Source organism: Oncorhynchus nerka, unplaced genomic scaffold, assembly GCF_034236695.1.
Source record: "Oncorhynchus nerka isolate Pitt River unplaced genomic scaffold, Oner_Uvic_2.0 unplaced_scaffold_1721, whole genome shotgun sequence".
NCBI lineage: Eukaryota > Metazoa > Chordata > Actinopteri > Salmoniformes > Salmonidae > Oncorhynchus > Oncorhynchus nerka.
Window position 1 is genome coordinate 58,760 of NW_027039599.1, and position 18,874 is coordinate 77,633.

Below are 18,874 nucleotides of genomic sequence, written 5' to 3' on the forward strand. Positions count from 1 at the left end.
CCCCCCTGGCATCACCCACATCTCTGGCATCACCCACATCTCTGGCATCACCTACACCCCTGGTATCACCCCCATTCTGGTATCACCCCCATTCTGGCATCACCCCCATTCTGGCATCACTTACACCCCTGGTATCACCCCCCATTCTGGCATCACCCACCCCCCTGGAATCACCCCCATTCTGGCATCACCCACCCCCTAGCACCACCCCCACCACTGGCATCACCCCTATTCTGGCATCACCCCCACCCCTGGCATCACTGCAGCAGCTAACTGTCATCCCATCACCATTATCATTCTATCCCTCCTTACTTTTTCATCCCGCAGCCAATGTTGCTCCAAGCCAAGACAAATATCCTCCTCCTGGAGTTCCCAGTATCAGTCTCTCCCATCATCATCATCATCATCACCATCATCATCACCACAGGCCGGTAGGAGTCCAGTTCACCCCGGTGCAGCGACGCTTCTCTCTGCCTCTCTAGCCTTGGGCCTCAGCTCACTCCAGGTACCTCTCGAAAACATCGAGTTCTGTGTCCGTGTCGTAAGGGACAGAGGCCGGGTCAGATAGTACCCCTAGGTCCACCAGCGCCTGGTCCATATCTTCCGGTAGAAACACTATCCCCACATTCAGGACGATGTATTCCATTAGAAAGGCATAGTAAAGGATCAAAACGTCCACTAAAAACAGGCCCAGATAAAACATACAGGGAAGTTCGTTGAGCAGCGATTCCAACGAATCTAGTCGAGCATAAGTTTTGAGTGTCATAGAAAACTAAACCGGGGAAGCTCAGCTAGTTATGTTGACAAAGGAGCAGGATAAGGACAGTGTCATTGCTCGGAGACCAGCGGTAACATGGACAGTGTATTTGGAGTGTACATTTTTCGGCGGAGACAGCAATGATCTGTCCTGAAATGCCAGCTTTTGCAATAGCACAGCTATCAAGCGATAGACATTAGTTAGGAGGTACACGAAATAACCTATAACAACAACAAAAAAGCCCGTTCAGCTCGACACCGCTAGTTCATGTAAACACAGTGTTAACTCGATGCATTCTTGATATTCTCTGAGAAGGTCGAAGGAAAAAAAACTGTTGCGTTATTTGCAACATGCCTGCCCTGGTTAGCTATTACCGGCCAACGACTATAAGCGTTCTGTTATTATACAGGAATATGTTCTATCGATGGAAATAAATTCGATAATCCAGACCTCCCGTTACATTTTCATGTCAACATTTCCGCTAACTGCATCAAAACAGTCCGACCTTACGGTCAAAACAGTACAGATACGTCTATATAGCTTAAGCATTTGATTGGTTCATTATAGAATACCGTCCTGTGAATGGTCAACTGAGACATCGATCACATTTGATCCCGCCTTTTCATCGGTTTGACGTTTGTTGCGTTTTACGTCGATGGCTCCTCGCATTGGTATTTGATTGGCTGCTGTGTTCATCGTTGTAGGATGAAGACCAATCAACGTCCCCGAATTGTTGGAAGAAAAAAAACGGTTTGATTTTTCCCCCAAAACACTATTGGGATTTGTAGTTTTTTGTAACTGTCATTTTAATGAAATTGTGTTACCGGAACACAACAAAGAAACTACATGTCCCAAACTCCCCGGCACTAAACCAGTTACGTAAACGCGTTATTCCTCACAAGCTACGTTCGGGTATGTCCCCTTCTCGCTTAGTTAGCCAGAGCTATTTGGTTAGCTAGATATTTTGTTAGCTATATATATATATTGGACATCTTGTACGGGATATATGGACGTGATGGGATTGATATAACAGGCAAAAAAAACTAAGCTAGCATCATCTTTTTTTTAAAGTGCAACTATGTTCGGTCGGTCACGGAGTTGGGGAGGAGGACAGGGGAAAACAAAAAATATTCATTCCCTGGACCATCTCAAGTAAGTAACTAGCATAATTGCTAAGGTTACCCTGCGGGGGTGTATTCATTACGCTTGTTCTGTTACTAAACGTTACTTAAACGGTAGCAACATTAAAGGAACGGGGAGGAACCTACCTGAATTTGTCCAATTTCAATGATACGTTTCTGTTACAAAACGCAACTGTTTGGTCGAATTAGCCAGCTAACCCCGATAGTTTACTAAGCTAACGTTAACATGGTTAGCATACCTAGCTAATCCACTTAGCTTGTACTGTAAAACCAAATGCGCTAGTTATCTAACGTTACTGTTGTTTCCTTGTCACAACTGTGTGAACAATGTCAGATGTATATGACTGCTACGAAACGTTAGCTAGCTAGCTAACTACATGACGGGTGTCATTATAACAGCTAGATATACTAACGTTAGCTAGCTAGCTAGCTACATGATTGGTGTCATTACTTGATAACAGCTAGAGCCACTAACGTTAGCTAGCTAGCTACATGATTGGTGTCATTACTTGATAACAGCTAGAGCCACTAACGTTAGCTAGCTAGCTACATGATGGGTGTCATTACTTGATAACAGCTAGATATACTAACGTTAGCTAGCTAGCTACATGATGGGTGTCATTACTTGATAACAGCTAGATATACCAACGTTAGCTAACTACATGATGGGTGTCATTACTTGATGACAGCTAGATATACTAACGTTAGCTAGCTAGCTACATGATGGGTGTCATTACTTGATAACAACTAGAGCCACTAACATTAGCTAGCTAGCTACATGATGGGTGTCATTACTTGATAACAACTAGAGCCACTAACATTAGCTAGCTAGCTAACTACATGATGGATGTCATTACTTGATAACAACTAGAGCCACTAACATTAGCTAGCTAGCTAACTACATGATGGATGTCATTACTTGATAACAGCTAGAGCCACTAACGTTAGCTAGCTAGCTACATGATGGGTGTCATTACTTGATAACAACTAGAGCCACTAACATTAGCTAGCTAGCTACATGATGGGTGTCATTACTTGATAACAACTAGAGCTGTGTTAATATATTTACTATAGGACTAACATTAGCTAGCTAGCTAACTACATGATGGATGTCATTACTTGATAACAACTAGAGCCACTAACATTAGCTAGCTAGCTAACTACATTACGGGTGTCATAACAGCTAGATATACTAACGTTAGCTAGCTAGCTAATTACATGATGGGTGTCATTACTTGATAACAACTAGAGCCACTAACATTAGCTAGCTAACTACATGATGGGTGTCATTACTTGATAACAACTAGAGCCACTAACATTAGCTAGCTACATGATGGGTGTCATTACTTGATAACAACTAGAGCCACTAACATTAGCTAGCTAGCTAACTACATTACGGGTGTCATAACAGCTAGATATACTAACGTTAGCTAGCTAGCTACATGATGGGTGTCATTACTTGATAACAACTAGAGCCACTAACATTAGCTAGCTAACTACATGACGGGTGTCATTATAACAGCTAGATATACTAAAGTTAACTAGCTAGCTAACTACATGATGGGTGTCATTACTTGATAACAGCTAGATATACTAACTACATGATGGGTGTCATTACTTGATAGCTAGATATACTAACTACATGATGGGTGTCATCACTTGATGACAGCTAGATCGACTAATGTTAGCTAGCTAGCGACATGATGGGTGTCATTACTTGATAACAGCTAGATATACTAACGTTAGCTAGCTAGCTAACTACATGATGCTAGATCCACTAAAGTTAACTAGCTAGCTAACTACATGATGGGTGTCATTACTTGATAACAGCTAGATATACTAACTACATGATGGGTGTCATTACTTGATAGCTAGATATACTAACTACATGATGGGTGTCATCACTTGATGACAGCTAGATCGACTAATGTTAGCTAGCTAGCGACATGATGGGTGTCATTACTTGATAACAGCTAGATCGACTAACATTAGCTAACTAGCTAACTACATGATGGGTGTCATTTTTCTATTTTTAAATTTTATTTGACCTTTATTTAACCAGGCAAGTCAGTTAAGAACAAATTCTTATTTTCAATGACGGCCTAGGAACAGTGGGTTGCGAGTTCTGCCTGTTCAGGGGCAGAACGACAGATTTGTACCTTGTCAGCTCGGGGGTTTGAACTCGCAACCTTCCGGTTACTAGTCACACGCTCTAACCACTAGGCTACCCTGCCGCCCCATTACTTGATAACAGCTAGATATACGAACGTTAGTTAACTAACTACATGATGGTGTCATTACTTGATAACAGCTAGATATACTAACGTTAGCTAACTACATGATGGGTGTCATTATAACAGCTAGATATACTAATGTTAGCTAGCTAGCTACATGATGGGTGTCATTATAACACTAGCTACATGATGGGTGTCATTACAACAGCTAGATATACTAATGTTAGCTAGCTAGCTACATGATGGGTGTCATTATAACAGCTAGATATACTAATGTTAGCTAGCTAGCTACATGATGGGTGTCATTATAACAGCTAGATATACTAATGTTAGCTAGCTAGCTACATGATGGGTGTCATTATAACAGCTAGATATACTAACGTTAGCTAGCTAGCTACATGATGGGTGTCATTATAACAGCTAGATATACTAACGTTAGCTAACTACATGATGGGTGTCATTATAACAGCTAGATATACTAACGTGATGGGTGTCATTATAACAGCTAGATATACTAAGGTTAGTTTATGAGTCCATACCATCCCGTCTAGGCTAGTCATATTCCGTGGTCCAGAGTGGGTGTGCCAGTTCAAATTGACAGTGCGGTATAGCCACCACACGTTTTACTGAAAAACAACCTGTTTTCTACCATTGTCCATATCCTCTCATCCCTTCCTTTCCTCTTCTTCTCCCTCCCTCCCTCCTTCTCTCCTCCTTCTCTCCTCCCTCTAGGTATATGTACCATGTCCTGACTAAGAACACGACGGTAACCGACAGCAACAGGAACTTGCTGGTGGAGACCATTCGCTCCATCACTGAGATACTCATCTGGGGAGACCAGAACGACAGCTCCGTCTTCGAGTAAGACTTTAACCACGACTCTATTTTATTCTACTCTATTCTGTTCTACTCCTCTATTCCTATCTATTGTACTATACTCTACTCTATTCTGTTCTACTCCTATATTCCTATCTATTGTACTATACTTTACTTTATTCTACTCTATTCTGTTCTACTCCTCTATTCCTATCTATTGTACTATACTCTACTCTTTTAAACACTGTTATATTGTACTGTACTCTACTTTATTCTACTCTATTCCTATCTATTGTACTATACTCTACTTTATTCTACTCTATATTCTATTCTATTCCTCTCTATTGTACTATACTCTACTTAATTATACTCTACTTTATTCTACTCTATTCCTATCTATTGTACTGTACTCTATTCCTATCTATTGTACTGTACTCTACTTTATTCTACTCTATATTCTATTCTATTCCTCTCTATTTTACTATACTCTACTTAATTATACTCTACTTTATTCTACTCTGTATTCTATTCCTTTCTATTGTACCATAGTCTACTTAATTCTACTCTACTTGATTCTACTCTATATTCTACTATATTCCTCTCTATTGTACCATACTCTACTTAATTCTACTCTACTTTATTCTACTCTATATTCTACTCCATTCCTCTCTGTTGTACCATACTCTACTTTATTCTACTCTATATTCTACTCTATTCCTCTCTATTGTACCACACTCTACTTAATTCTACTTTACTTTATTCTACTCTATTCCTCTATTGTACCATATTCTACTCTAATTTATTCTACTCTATATTCTACTCTATTCCTATCTATTGTACTGTACTCCACTTTCTTCTACTCTATTCCTCTCTATTGTACCACACTCTACTTTATTCTACTCTACTTTATTCTACTCTATTCCTCTCTATTGTACCATACTCTACTTAATTCTACTCTACTTTATTCTACTCTATATTCTATTCTATTCCTATCGATTGTACTGTACTCTATTTTACTCTATTCCTATCTATTGTACTATACTCTACTTTATTCTACTCTATTCCTATCTATTGTACTATACTCTACTTTATTATACTCTACTTTATTCTATTCTATTCCTTTCTATTGTACAATACTCTACTTAATTCTACTCTACTTTATTCTACTCTATATTCTACTCTATTCCTCTCTATTGTACAATACTCTATTTAATTCTACTCTACTTTATTCTACTCTATATTCTATTCTATTCCTCTCTATTGTACCATAGTCTACTTTATTCTACTCTATATTCTATTCCTATCTATTGTACTATACTCTACTTTATTCTACTCTATATTCTACTCTATTCCTCTCTATTGTACCATACTCTACTTAATTCTACTCTACTTTATTCTACTCTATATTCTACTCTATTCCTCTCTATTGTACCACACTACTTAAATGCACTCTACTTTATTCTACTCTATTCTCTCTATTGTACCATACTCTACTTAATTCTACTCTAATTTATTCTACTCTATATTCTACTCTATTCCTCTATTGTACCATACTCTACTTTATTCTACTCTACTTTATTCCACTCTATTCCTCTCTATTGTACCATACTCTACTTTATTCTACTCTATATTATACTCTATTCTTCTCTATTGTACCATACTCTACTTAATTCTATTCTATATTCTACTCTATTCCTCTCTATTTGACCATACTCTACTTAATTCTACTCTACTTAATTCTACTCTACTTTATTCTACTATACTTTATTCTACTATATTCCTCTCTATTGTACCATACTCTACTTAATGCTACTCTACTTAATTCTACTCTACTCTATTCCTCTCTATTGTACCATACTCTACTTAATTCTACTCTACTTTATTCTACTCTATATTCTACTCTATTCCTCTCTATTGTGCCATACTCTGCTTAATGCTACTCTACTTAATTCTACTCTACTTAATTCTACTCTACTTTATTCTACTCTACTTAATTCTACTCTACTTAATTCTACTCTACTTAATTCTACTCTACTTAATTCTACTCTACTTAATTCTACTCTACTTACTTCTACTCTACTTAATTCTACTCTACTTAATTCTACTCTACTATATTCTACTCTATTCCTCTCTATTGTTCCATACTCTACTTAATGCTACTCTACTTAATGCTACTCTACTTAATGCTACTCTACTTAATGCTACTCTATTCCTCTCTATTGTACCATACTCTACTTAATGCTACTCTACTTAATGCTACTCTACTTTATTCTACTCTATTCCTCTCTATTGTACCATACTCTACTTAATGCTACTCTACTTAATGCTACTCTACTTTATTCTACTCTGTATTCTACTCTATTCCTCTCTATTGTACCATACTCTACTTAATTCTACTCTACTATATTCTACTCTACTTTATTCTACTCTACTTTATTCTACTCTATTCCTCTATTTGACAATACTCTACTTAATGCTACTCTACTTAATTCTACTCTGTATCTCCTCTGTTCTCAGCTTCTTCCTGGAGAAGAATATGTTTGCGTTCTTTCTGAATATCCTTCGCCAGAAGTCAGGTCGCTACGTCTGTGTCCAGCTACTCCAGACGCTCAACATCCTGTTTGAAAATATCAGCCACGAGACGTCGCTCTGTGAGTACACACACACACACACACACACACACACACACACACACACACACACACACACACACACACACAGAGTCAGGTCGCTACGTCTGTGTCCAGCTACTCCAGACGCTCAACATCCTGTTTGAAAATATCAGCCCCGAGACGTCGCTCTGTGAGTACACACACACACACACACACACACAGAGAGTCCGGTCGCTACGTCTGTGTCCAGCTACTCCAGACGCTCAACATCCTGTTTGAAAATATCAGCCACGAGACGTCGCTCTGTGAGTACACACACACACACACACACACACACAACACACACACACACACACACACACAGAGTCAGGTCGCTACGTCTGTGTCCAGCTACTCCAGACGCTCAACATCCTGTTTGAAAATATCAGCCATGAGACGTCGCTCTGTGAGTACACACACACACACACACACACACACACACACACACACACACACACACACACACACTGGCCACCTGTGGTTTAGATGCCCCAGAGTTTCAATCAGCCTGAATAAGATATTTCAGTTGTATAACTGTCTCCTCCTCCTCTAGATTACCTGCTGTCCAACAACCACGTCAACTCCATCATATAACTGGGTCCTCCTCCTCCTCTAGATTACCTGCTGTCCAACAACCACGTCAACTCCATCATATAACTGGGTCCTCCTCCTCTAGATTACCTGCTGTCCAACAACCACGTCAACTCCATCATATAACTGTCTCCTCCTCTAGATTACCTGCTGTCCAACAACCACGTCAACTCCATCATATAACTGGGTCCTCCTCCTCCTCTAGATTACCTGCTGTCCAACAACCACGTCAACTCCATCATATAACTGGGTCCTCCTCCTCCTCTAGATTACCTGCTGTCCAACAACCACGTCAACTCCATCACATAACTGTGTCCTCCTCCTCTAGATTACCTGCTGTCCAACAACCACGTCAACTCCATCATATAACTGTCTCCTCCTCCTCCTCTAGATTACCTGCTGTCCAACAACCACGTCAACTCCATCATATAACTGTCTCCTCCTCCTCTAGATTACCTGCTGTCCAACAACCACGTCAACTCCATCATATAACTGGGTCCTCCTCCTCTAGATTACCTGCTGTCCAACAACCACGTCAACTCCATCATATAACTGTCTCCTCCTCTAGATTACCTGCTGTCCAACAACCACGTCAACTCCATCATATAACTGGGTCCTCCTCCTCCTCTAGATTACCTGCTGTCCAACAACCACGTCAACTCCATCATATAACTGGGTCCTCCTCCTCCTCTAGATTACCTGCTGTCCAACAACCACGTCAACTCCATCACATAACTGTGTCCTCCTCCTCTAGATTACCTGCTGTCCAACAACCACGTCAACTCCATTCATATAACTGTCCTCCTCCTCCTCTAGATTACCTGCTGTCCAACAACCACGTCAACTCCATCATATAACTGTCTCCTCCTCCTCTAGATTACCTGCTGTCCAACAACCACGTCAACTCCATCATATAACTGGGTCCTCCTCCTCCTCTAGATTACCTGCTGTCCAACAACCACGTCAACTCCATCATATAACTGTCTCCTCCTCCTCTAGATTACCTGCTGTCCAACAACCACGTCAACTCCATCATATAACTGGTCCTCCTCCTCCTCTAGATTACCTGCTGTCCAACAACCACGTCAACTCCATCATATAACTGGGTCCTCCTCCTCTAGATTACCTGCTGTCCAACAACCACGTCAACTCCATCATATAACTGGGTCCTCCTCCTCCTCTAGATTACCTGCTGTCCAACAACCACGTCAACTCCATCATATAACTGGGTCCTCCTCCTCCTCTAGATTACCTGCTGTCCAACAACCACGTCAACTCCATCATATAACTGGGTCCTCCTCTAGATTACCTGCTGTCCAACAACCACGTCAACTCCATCATATAACTGGGTCCTCCTCCTCCTCTAGATTACCTGCTGTCCAACAACCACGTCAACTCCATCATATAACTGGGTCCTCCTCCTCCTCCTCTAGATTACCTGCTGTCCAACAACCACGTCAACTCCATCATATAACTGGGTCCTCCTCCTCCTCTAGATTACCTGCTGTCCAACAACTCAACTCCATCATATAACTGGGTCCTCCCTAGATTACCTGCTGTCCAACAACCATCAACTCCATCATATAACTGTCCTCCTCCTCCTCTAGATTACCTGCTGTCCAACAACCCCGTCAACTCCATCATATAACTGTCTCCTCCTCCTCTAGATTACCTGCTGTCCAACAACCACGTCAACTCCATCATATAACTGTCTCCTCCTCTAGATTACCTGCTGTCCAACAACCCCGTCAACTCCATCATATAACTGTCTCCTCCTCCTCTAGATTACCTGCTGTCCAACAACCACGTCAACTCCATCATATAACTGTCTCCTCCTCCTCTAGATTACCTGCTGTCCAACAACCACGTCAACTCCATCATATAACTGGGTCCTCCTCCTCCTCTAGATTACCTGCTGTCCAACAACCACGTCAACTCCATCATATAACTGTCTCCTCCTCTAGATTACCTGCTGTCCAACAACCACGTCAACTCCATCATATAACTGGGTCCTCCTCCTCCTCTAGATTACCTGCTGTCCAACAACCACGTCAACTCCATCATATAACTGTCTCCTCCTCCTCTAGATTACCTGCTGTCCAACAACCACGTCAACTCCATCATATAACTGGGTCCTCCTCCTCCTCTAGATTACCTGCTGTCCAACAACCACGTCAACTCCATCATATAACTGGGTCCTCCTCCTCCTCTAGATTACCTGCTGTCCAACAACCACGTCAACTCCATCATATAACTGGGTCCTCCTCCTCCTCTAGATTACCTGCTGTCCAACAACCACGTCAACTCCATCATATAACTGGGTCCTCCTCCTCCTCTAGATTACCTGCTGTCCAACAACCACGTCAACTCCATCATATAACTGGGTCCTCCTCCTCCTCTAGATTACCTGCTGTCCAACAACCACGTCAACTCCATCATATAACTGGGTCCTCCTCCTCCTCTAGATTACCTGCTGTCCAACAACCACGTCAACTCCATCATATAACTGGTCCTCCTCCTCCTCTAGATTACCTGCTGTCCAACAACCACGTCAACTCCATCATAATAACTGTCCTCCTCCTCTAGATTACCTGCTGTCCAACAACCACGTCAACTCCATCATATAACTGTCCTCCTCCTCCTCTAGATTACCTGCTGTCCAACAACCACGTCAACTCCATCATATAACTGTCTCCTCCTCCTCTAGATTACCTGCTGTCCAACAACCACGCGTCAACTCCATCATATAACTGGGTCCTCCTCCTCCTCTAGATTACCTGCTGTCCAACAACCACGTCAACTCCATCATATAACTGGGTCCTCCTCCTCCTCTAGATTACCTGCTGTCCAACAACCACGTCAACTCCATCATATAACTGTCCTCCTCCTCCTCTAGATTACCTGCTGTCCAACAACCACGTCAACTCCATCATATAACTGGGTCCTCTCCTCCTCTAGATTACCTGCTGTCCAACAACCACGTCAACTCCATCATATAACTGGGTCCTCCTCCTCCTCTAGATTACCTGCTGTCCAACAACCACGTCAACTCCATCATATAACTGGGTCCTCCTCCTCCTCTAGATTACCTGCTGTCCAACAACCACGTCAACTCCATCATATAACTGTCTCCTCCTCCTCCTCTAGATTACCTGCTGTCCAACAACCACGTCAACTCCATCATATAACTGTCTCCTCCTCTAGATTACCTGCTGTCCAACAACCACGTCAACTCCATCATATAACTGGGTCCTCCTCCTCCTCTAGATTACCTGCTGTCCAACAACCACGTCAACTCCATCATATAACTGGGTCCTCCTCCTCCTCTAGATTACCTGCTGTCCAACAACCACGTCAACTCCATCATATAACTGTCTCCTCCTCCTCTAGATTACCTGCTGTCCAACAACCACGTCAACTCCATCATATAACTGGGTCCTCCTCCTCCTCTAGATTACCTGCTGTCCAACAACCACGTCAACTCCATCATATAACTGTCTCCTCCTCCTCCTCTAGATTACCTGCTGTCCAACAACCACGTCAACTCCATCATATAACTGTCCTCCTCCTCCTCTAGATTACCTGCTGTCCAACAACCACGTCAACTCCATCATATAACTGTCTCCTCCTCCTCTAGATTACCTGCTGTCCAACAACCACGTCAACTCCATCATATAACTGGGTCCTCCTCCTCCTCTAGATTACCTGCTGTCCAACAACCACGTCAACTCCATCATATAACTGGGTCCTCCTCCTCCTCCTCTAGATTACCTGCTGTCCAACAACCACGTCAACTCCATCATATAACTGGGTCCTCCTCCTCCTCTAGATTACCTGCTGTCCAACAACCACGTCAACTCCATCATATAACTGGGTCCTCCTCCTCCTCTAGATTACCTGCTGTCCAACAACCACGTCAACTCCATCATATAACTGTCTCCTCCTCCTCCTCTAGATTACCTGCTGTCCAACAACCACGTCAACTCCATCATATAACTGTCTCCTCCTCCTCCTCTAGATTACCTGCTGTCCAACAACCACGTCAACTCCATCATATAACTGGGTCCTCCTCCTCCTCTAGATTACCTGCTGTCCAACAACCACGTCAACTCCATCATATAACTGGGTCCTCCTCCTCCTCTAGATTACCTGCTGTCCAACAACCACGTCAACTCCATCATATAACTGGGTCCTCCTCCTCCTCTAGATTACCTGCTGTCCAACAACCACGTCAACTCCATCATATAACTGTCTCCTCCTCCTCCTCTAGATTACCTGCTGTCCAACAACCACGTCAACTCCATCATATAACTGGGTCCTCCTCCTCCTCTAGATTACCTGCTGTCCAACAACCACGTCAACTCCATCATATAACTGGGTCCTCCTCTAGATTACCTGCTGTCCAACAACCACGTCAACTCCATCATATAACTGGGTCCTCCTCCTCCTCTAGATTACCTGCTGTCCAACAACCACGTCAACTCCATCATATAACTGTCTCCTCCTCTAGATTACCTGCTGTCCAACAACCACGTCAACTCCATCATATAACTGGGTCCTCCTCCTCCTCTAGATTACCTGCTGTCCAACAACCACGTCAACTCCATCATATAACTGGGTCCTCCTCCTCCTCTAGATTACCTGCTGTCCAACAACCACGTCAACTCCATCATATAACTGGGTCCTCCTCCTCCTCTAGATTACCTGCTGTCCAACAACCACGTCAACTCCATCATATAACTGGGTCCTCCTCCTCCTCTAGATTACCTGCTGTCCAACAACCACGTCAACTCCATCATATAACTGTCTCCTCCGCCTCCTCTAGATTACCTGCTGTCCAACAACCACGTCAACTCCATCATATAACTGGGTCCTCCTCCTCCTCCTCTAGATTACCTGCTGTCCAACAACCACGTCAACTCCATCATATACCTGTCTCCTCCTCCTCTAGATTACCTGCTGTCCAACAACCACGTCAACTCCATCATATAACTGTCTCCTCCTCCTCCTCTAGATTACCTGCTGTCCAACAACCACGTCAACTCCATCATATACCTGTCTCCTCCTCCTCTAGATTACCTGCTGTCCAACAACCACGTCAACTCCATCATATAACTGTCTCCTCCTCCTCCTCTAGATTACCTGCTGTCCAACAACCCCGTCAACTCCATCATATAACTGGGTCCTCCTCCTCCTCTAGATTACCTGCTGTCCAACAACCACGTCAACTCCATCATATAACTGTCTCCTCCTCTAGATTACCTGCTGTCCAACAACCACGTCAACTCCATCATATAACTGGGTCCTCCTCCTCCTCTAGATTACCTGCTGTCCAACAACCACGTCAACTCCATCATATAACTGGGTCCTCCTCCTCCTCTAGATTACCTGCTGTCCAACAACCACGTCAACTCCATCATATAACTGGGTCCTCCTCCTCCTCTAGATTACCTGCTGTCCAACAACCACGTCAACTCCATCATATAACTGGGTCCTCCTCCTCCTCCTCTAGATTACCTGCTGTCCAACAACCACGTCAACTCCATCATATAACTGGGTCCTCCTCCTCCTCTAGATTACCTGCTGTCCAACAACCACGTCAACTCCATCATATAACTGGGTCCTCCTCCTCCTCTAGATTACCTGCTGTCCAACAACCACGTCAACTCCATCATATAACTGGGTCCTCCTCCTCTAGATTACCTGCTGTCCAACAACCACGTCAACTCCATCATATAACTGGGTCCTCCTCCTCTAGATTACCTGCTGTCCAACAACCACGTCAACTCCATCATATAACTGGGTCCTCCTCCTCCTCTAGATTACCTGCTGTCCAACAACCACGTCAACTCCATCATATAACTGTCTCCTCCTCCTCCTCTAGATTACCTGCTGTCCAACAACCACGTCAACTCCATCATATAACTGGGTCCTCCTCCTCCTCTAGATTACCTGCTGTCCAACAACCACGTCAACTCCATCATATAACTGTCTCCTCCTCCTCCTCTAGATTACCTGCTGTCCAACAACCACGTCAACTCCATCATATAACTGGGTCCTCCTCCTCCTCTAGATTACCTGCTGTCCAACAACCACGTCAACTCCATCATATAACTGTCTCCTCCTCCTCTAGATTACCTGCTGTCCAACAACCACGTCAACTCCATCACATAACTGTGTCCTCCTCCTCCTCTAGATTACCTGCTGTCCAACAACCACGTCAACTCCATCATATAACTGGGTCCTCCTCCTCCTCTAGATTACCTGCTGTCCAACAACCACGTCAACTCCATCATATAACTGGGTCCTCCTCCTCCTCTAGATTACCTGCTGTCCAACAACCACGTCAACTCCATCATATAACTGGGTCCTCCTCCTCCTCTAGATTACCTGCTGTCCAACAACCACGTCAACTCCATCATATAACTGTCTCCTCCTCCTCCTCTAGATTACCTGCTGTCCAACAACCACGTCAACTCCATCATATAACTGTCTCCTCCTCATCTAGATTACCTGCTGTCCAACAACCACGTCAACTCCATCATATAACTGTCTCCTCCTCCTCTAGATTACCTGCTGTCCAACAACCACGTCAACTCCATCATATAACTGGGTCCTCCTCCTCCTCTAGATTACCTGCTGTCCAACAACCACGTCAACTCCATCATATAACTGTCTCCTCCTCTAGATTACCTGCTGTCCAACAACCACGTCAACTCCATCATATAACTGGGTCCTCCTCCTCCTCTAGATTACCTGCTGTCCAACAACCACGTCAACTCCATCATATAACTGTCTCCTCCTCCTCTAGATTACCTGCTGTCCAACAACCACGTCAACTCCATCATATAACTGTCTCCTCCTCTAGATTACCTGCTGTCCAACAACCACGTCAACTCCATCATATAACTGTCTCCTCCTCTAGATTACCTGCTGTCCAACAACCACGTCAACTCCATCATATAACTGGGTCCTCCTCCTCCTCTAGATTACCTGCTGTCCAACAACCACGTCAACTCCATCACATAACTGTCTCCTCCTCCTCTAGATTACCTGCTGTCCAACAACCACGTCAACTCCATCATATAACTGGGTCCTCCTCCTCCTCTAGATTACCTGCTGTCCAACAACCACGTCAACTCCATCATATAACTGTCTCCTCCTCTAGATTACCTGCTGTCCAACAACCACGTCAACTCCATCATATAACTGGGTCCTCTTCCTCCTCTAGATGACCTGCTGTCCAACAACCACGTCAACTCCATCATATAACTGTCCTCCTCCTCTAGATTACCTGCTGTCCAACAACCACGTCAACTCCATCATATAACTGGGTCCTCTTCCTCCTCTAGATTACCTGCTGTCCAACAACCACGTCAACTCCATCACATAACTGGGTCCTCCTCCTCCTCTAGATTACCTGCTGTCCAACAACCACGTCAACTCCATCATATAACTGTCTCCTCCTCCTCCTCTAGATTACCTGCTGTCCAACAACCACGTCAACTCCATCATATAACTGGGTCCTCCTCCTCCTCCTCTAGATTACCTGCTGTCCAACAACCCCGTCAACTCCATCATATAACTGTCTCCTCCTCTAGATTACCTGCTGTCCAACAACCCCGTCAACTCCATCATATAACTGTCTCCTCCTCTAGATTACCTGCTGTCCAACAACCACGTCAACTCCATCATATAACTGGGTCCTCCTCCTCCTCCTCTAGATTACCTGCTGTCCAACAACCACGTCAACTCCATCATATAACTGGGTCCTCCTCCTCCTCTAGATTACCTGCTGTCCAACAACCACGTCAACTCCATCATATAACTGGGTCCTCCTCCTCCTCTAGATTACCTGCTGTCCAACAACCACGTCAACTCCATCATATAACTGTCTCCTCCTCCTCCTCTAGATTACCTGCTGTCCAACAACCACGTCAACTCCATCATATAACTGGGTCCTCCTCCTCCTCTAGATTACCTGCTGTCCAACAACCACGTCAACTCCATCATATAACTGAGTCCTCCTCCTCCTCTAGATTACCTGCTGTCCAACAACCACGTCAACTCCATCATATAACTGTCTCCTCCTCCTCCTCTAGATTACCTGCTGTCCAACAACCCCGTCAACTCCATCATATAACTGTGTCCTCCTCCTCCTCTAGATTACCTGCTGTCCAACAACCCCGTCAACTCCATCATATAACTGTCTCCTCCTCTAGATTACCTGCTGTCCAACAACCACGTCAACTCCATCATATAACTCTCTCCTCCTCCTCCTCTAGATTACCTGCTGTCCAACAACCACGTCAACTCCATCATCGTTCACAAGTTTGACTTCTCAGACGAGGAGATCATGGCCTATTATATCTCCTTCCTGAAGACCCTGTCACTCAAACTGAACAACCACACCGTACACTTCTTCTATAACGAGGTGAGGGGGGGACTGGACAACTACCACGAGGTGAGGGGGGGGGGGGGACTGGACAACTACCACGAGGTGAGGGGGGACTGGACAACTACCACGAGGTATGGGGGGGGACTGGACAACTACCACGAGGTGAGGGGGGACTGGACAACTACCACGAGGTGAGGGGGGACTGGACAACTACCACGAGGTGAGGGGGGGGGGGGACTGGACAACCACACTGTACACTTCTTCTATAACGAGGTGAGGGGGGCTGGACAACTACCACGAGGTGAGGGGGGGGACTGGACAACTACCACGAGGTGGGGGGGGCTGGACAACTACCACGAGGTGAGGGGGGGGCTGGACAACTACCACGAGGTGAGGGCTGGGCTGGACAACTACCACGAGGTGAGGGGGGCTGGACAACTACCACGAGGGAGGGGGGGCCACTAATGTAGGGCCCTATATAGGGAATGAGGGGCCATAATGTAGGGCCCTATATAGGGAATGAGGGACCATAATGTAGGGCCCTATATAGGGAATGAGGGACCGTAATGTAGGGCCCGGTATAGGGAATGAGGGACCGTAATGTAGTGCCCGGTATATGGAATGAGGGACCGTAATGTAGGGCCCTATATAGGGAATGAGGGACCGTAATGTAGGGCCCGGTATAGGGAATGAGGGACCGTAATGTAGTGCCCGGTATATGGAATGAGGGACCGTAATGTAGGGCCCTATATAGGGAATGAGGCCATAATGTAGGGCCCTGAAGGGAATGGGCCACAATATAGGGAATGAGGGACCGTAATGTAGGGCCCGGTATAGGGAATGAGGGACCGTAATGTAGTGCCCGGTATATGGAATGAGGGACCGTAATGTAGTGCCCTATATAGGGAATGAGGAACCTTAATGTAGGGCCCTATATAGGGAATGAGGGGCCATAATGTAGGGCCCTATATAGGGAATGAGGGACCGTAATGTAGGGCCCTATATAGGGAATGAGGGACCGTAATGTAGGGCCCTATATAGGGAATGGGGGGCCATAATGTAGGGCCCTATATAGGGAATGAGGGGCCATAATGTAGGGCCCTATATAGGGAATGAGGGACCATAATGTAGGGCCCTATCTAGGGAATGAGGGACCGTAATGTAGGGCGCGGTATAGGGAATGAGGGACCGTAATGTAGTGCCCTATATAGGGAATGAGGAACCTTAATGTAGGGCCCTATATAGGGAATGAGGGGCCATAATGTAGGGCCCTATATAGGGAATGAGGGGCCATAATGTAGTGCCCTATATAGGGAATGAGGGGCCATAATGTAGTGCCCTATATAGGGAATGAGGGGCCATAATGTAGTGCCCTATATAGGGAATGAGGGGCCCTATATAGGGCACGAGGGGCCATAATGTAGGGCCCTATATAGGGAATGAGGGGCCATAATGTCATTCCCTATATAGGGAATGAGGGACCGTAATGTAGTGCCCGGTATAGTGAATGAGGGGCCATAATGTAGAGCCCTATATAGGGCACGAGGGGCCATAATGTAGGGCCCGGTATAGGGAATGAGGGGCCTTTTGGGACACGACCTTTGCGATTGACCTTTGTGTTTCAGCACTCGACCTTTGGCTTCTGTGTATGGGGTAAAGTTATTGGTGTACTGTCGATGGTAGCTCCTCTCTTAGCCCAATTCCCCCCCTCTCTTCCTGAAGGGTGGATTTAAAAGCATCGGATTGGCTGAAGTTTCCCCTCCCATTTTGTTAAATCCACCATGGGAAGTGTGCAAGGGTACACTTTTGGGGGGAGGAAGTGGATAATTGGGGCTTCAAGCCCTGGAATCTGGGCTATAATACTCCTCTGTTCCCTGTGACCTCTCTAGCTGATCCATGACGTTTAACTGCTGACCCTGGCTGTGATTGGCTGGAGGTCTCAGGGAACACCCCCCCCCCAAGAGAGAGAGAGCAGGTCTACAGGCAGCTGATATAACAACCTGCCACCTAATTAACTACTTATTTCATCCTGATTCCAGCTATCTGAAGTTCTGGGAATCTAGCTGCTACTAGGATTAGAAGCAGGGTCGCCCTATAACTAACTACCACATACTGCCCTATAACTAACTACCACATACTGCCCTGTAACTAACTACCACATACTGCCCTGTAACTAACTACCACATACTGCCCTATAACTAACTACAGCACGTTGCCCTGTAACTAACTACAACATGCTGCCCTGTAACTAACTACCACATACTGCCCTGTAACTAACTACCACA

At 44.7% G+C, this 18,874-nt stretch overlaps 2 protein-coding genes across 2 annotated transcripts; one reads left to right on the forward strand and one right to left on the reverse strand.

Annotated features, from left to right (window-relative positions):
* Nucleotides 1-316: 316 nt before the first annotated feature.
* On the reverse strand, nt 317-1,280 carry dexi (Dexi homolog (mouse)). The gene has a single exon (XM_029648129.2). It carries the CDS (start codon nt 764-766, stop codon nt 497-499), a length of 270 nt encoding a protein of 89 aa, XP_029503989.2. The 5' UTR covers nt 767-1,280; the 3' UTR covers nt 317-496.
* A 366-nt stretch (nt 1,281-1,646) lies between these two features.
* On the forward strand, nt 1,647-17,009 carry LOC135568050 (protein CLEC16A-like; the record flags this gene model as incomplete). The annotated part of the gene is made up of 5 exons (XM_065015074.1): nt 1,647-1,909; nt 4,866-4,994; nt 7,467-7,600; nt 16,477-16,751; nt 16,863-17,009. Coding segments are annotated over exons 1-5 (759 nt in total), but the record flags the coding sequence as incomplete, so codon positions are not given.
* Between the last annotated feature and the right edge of the window lie 1,865 nt (nt 17,010-18,874).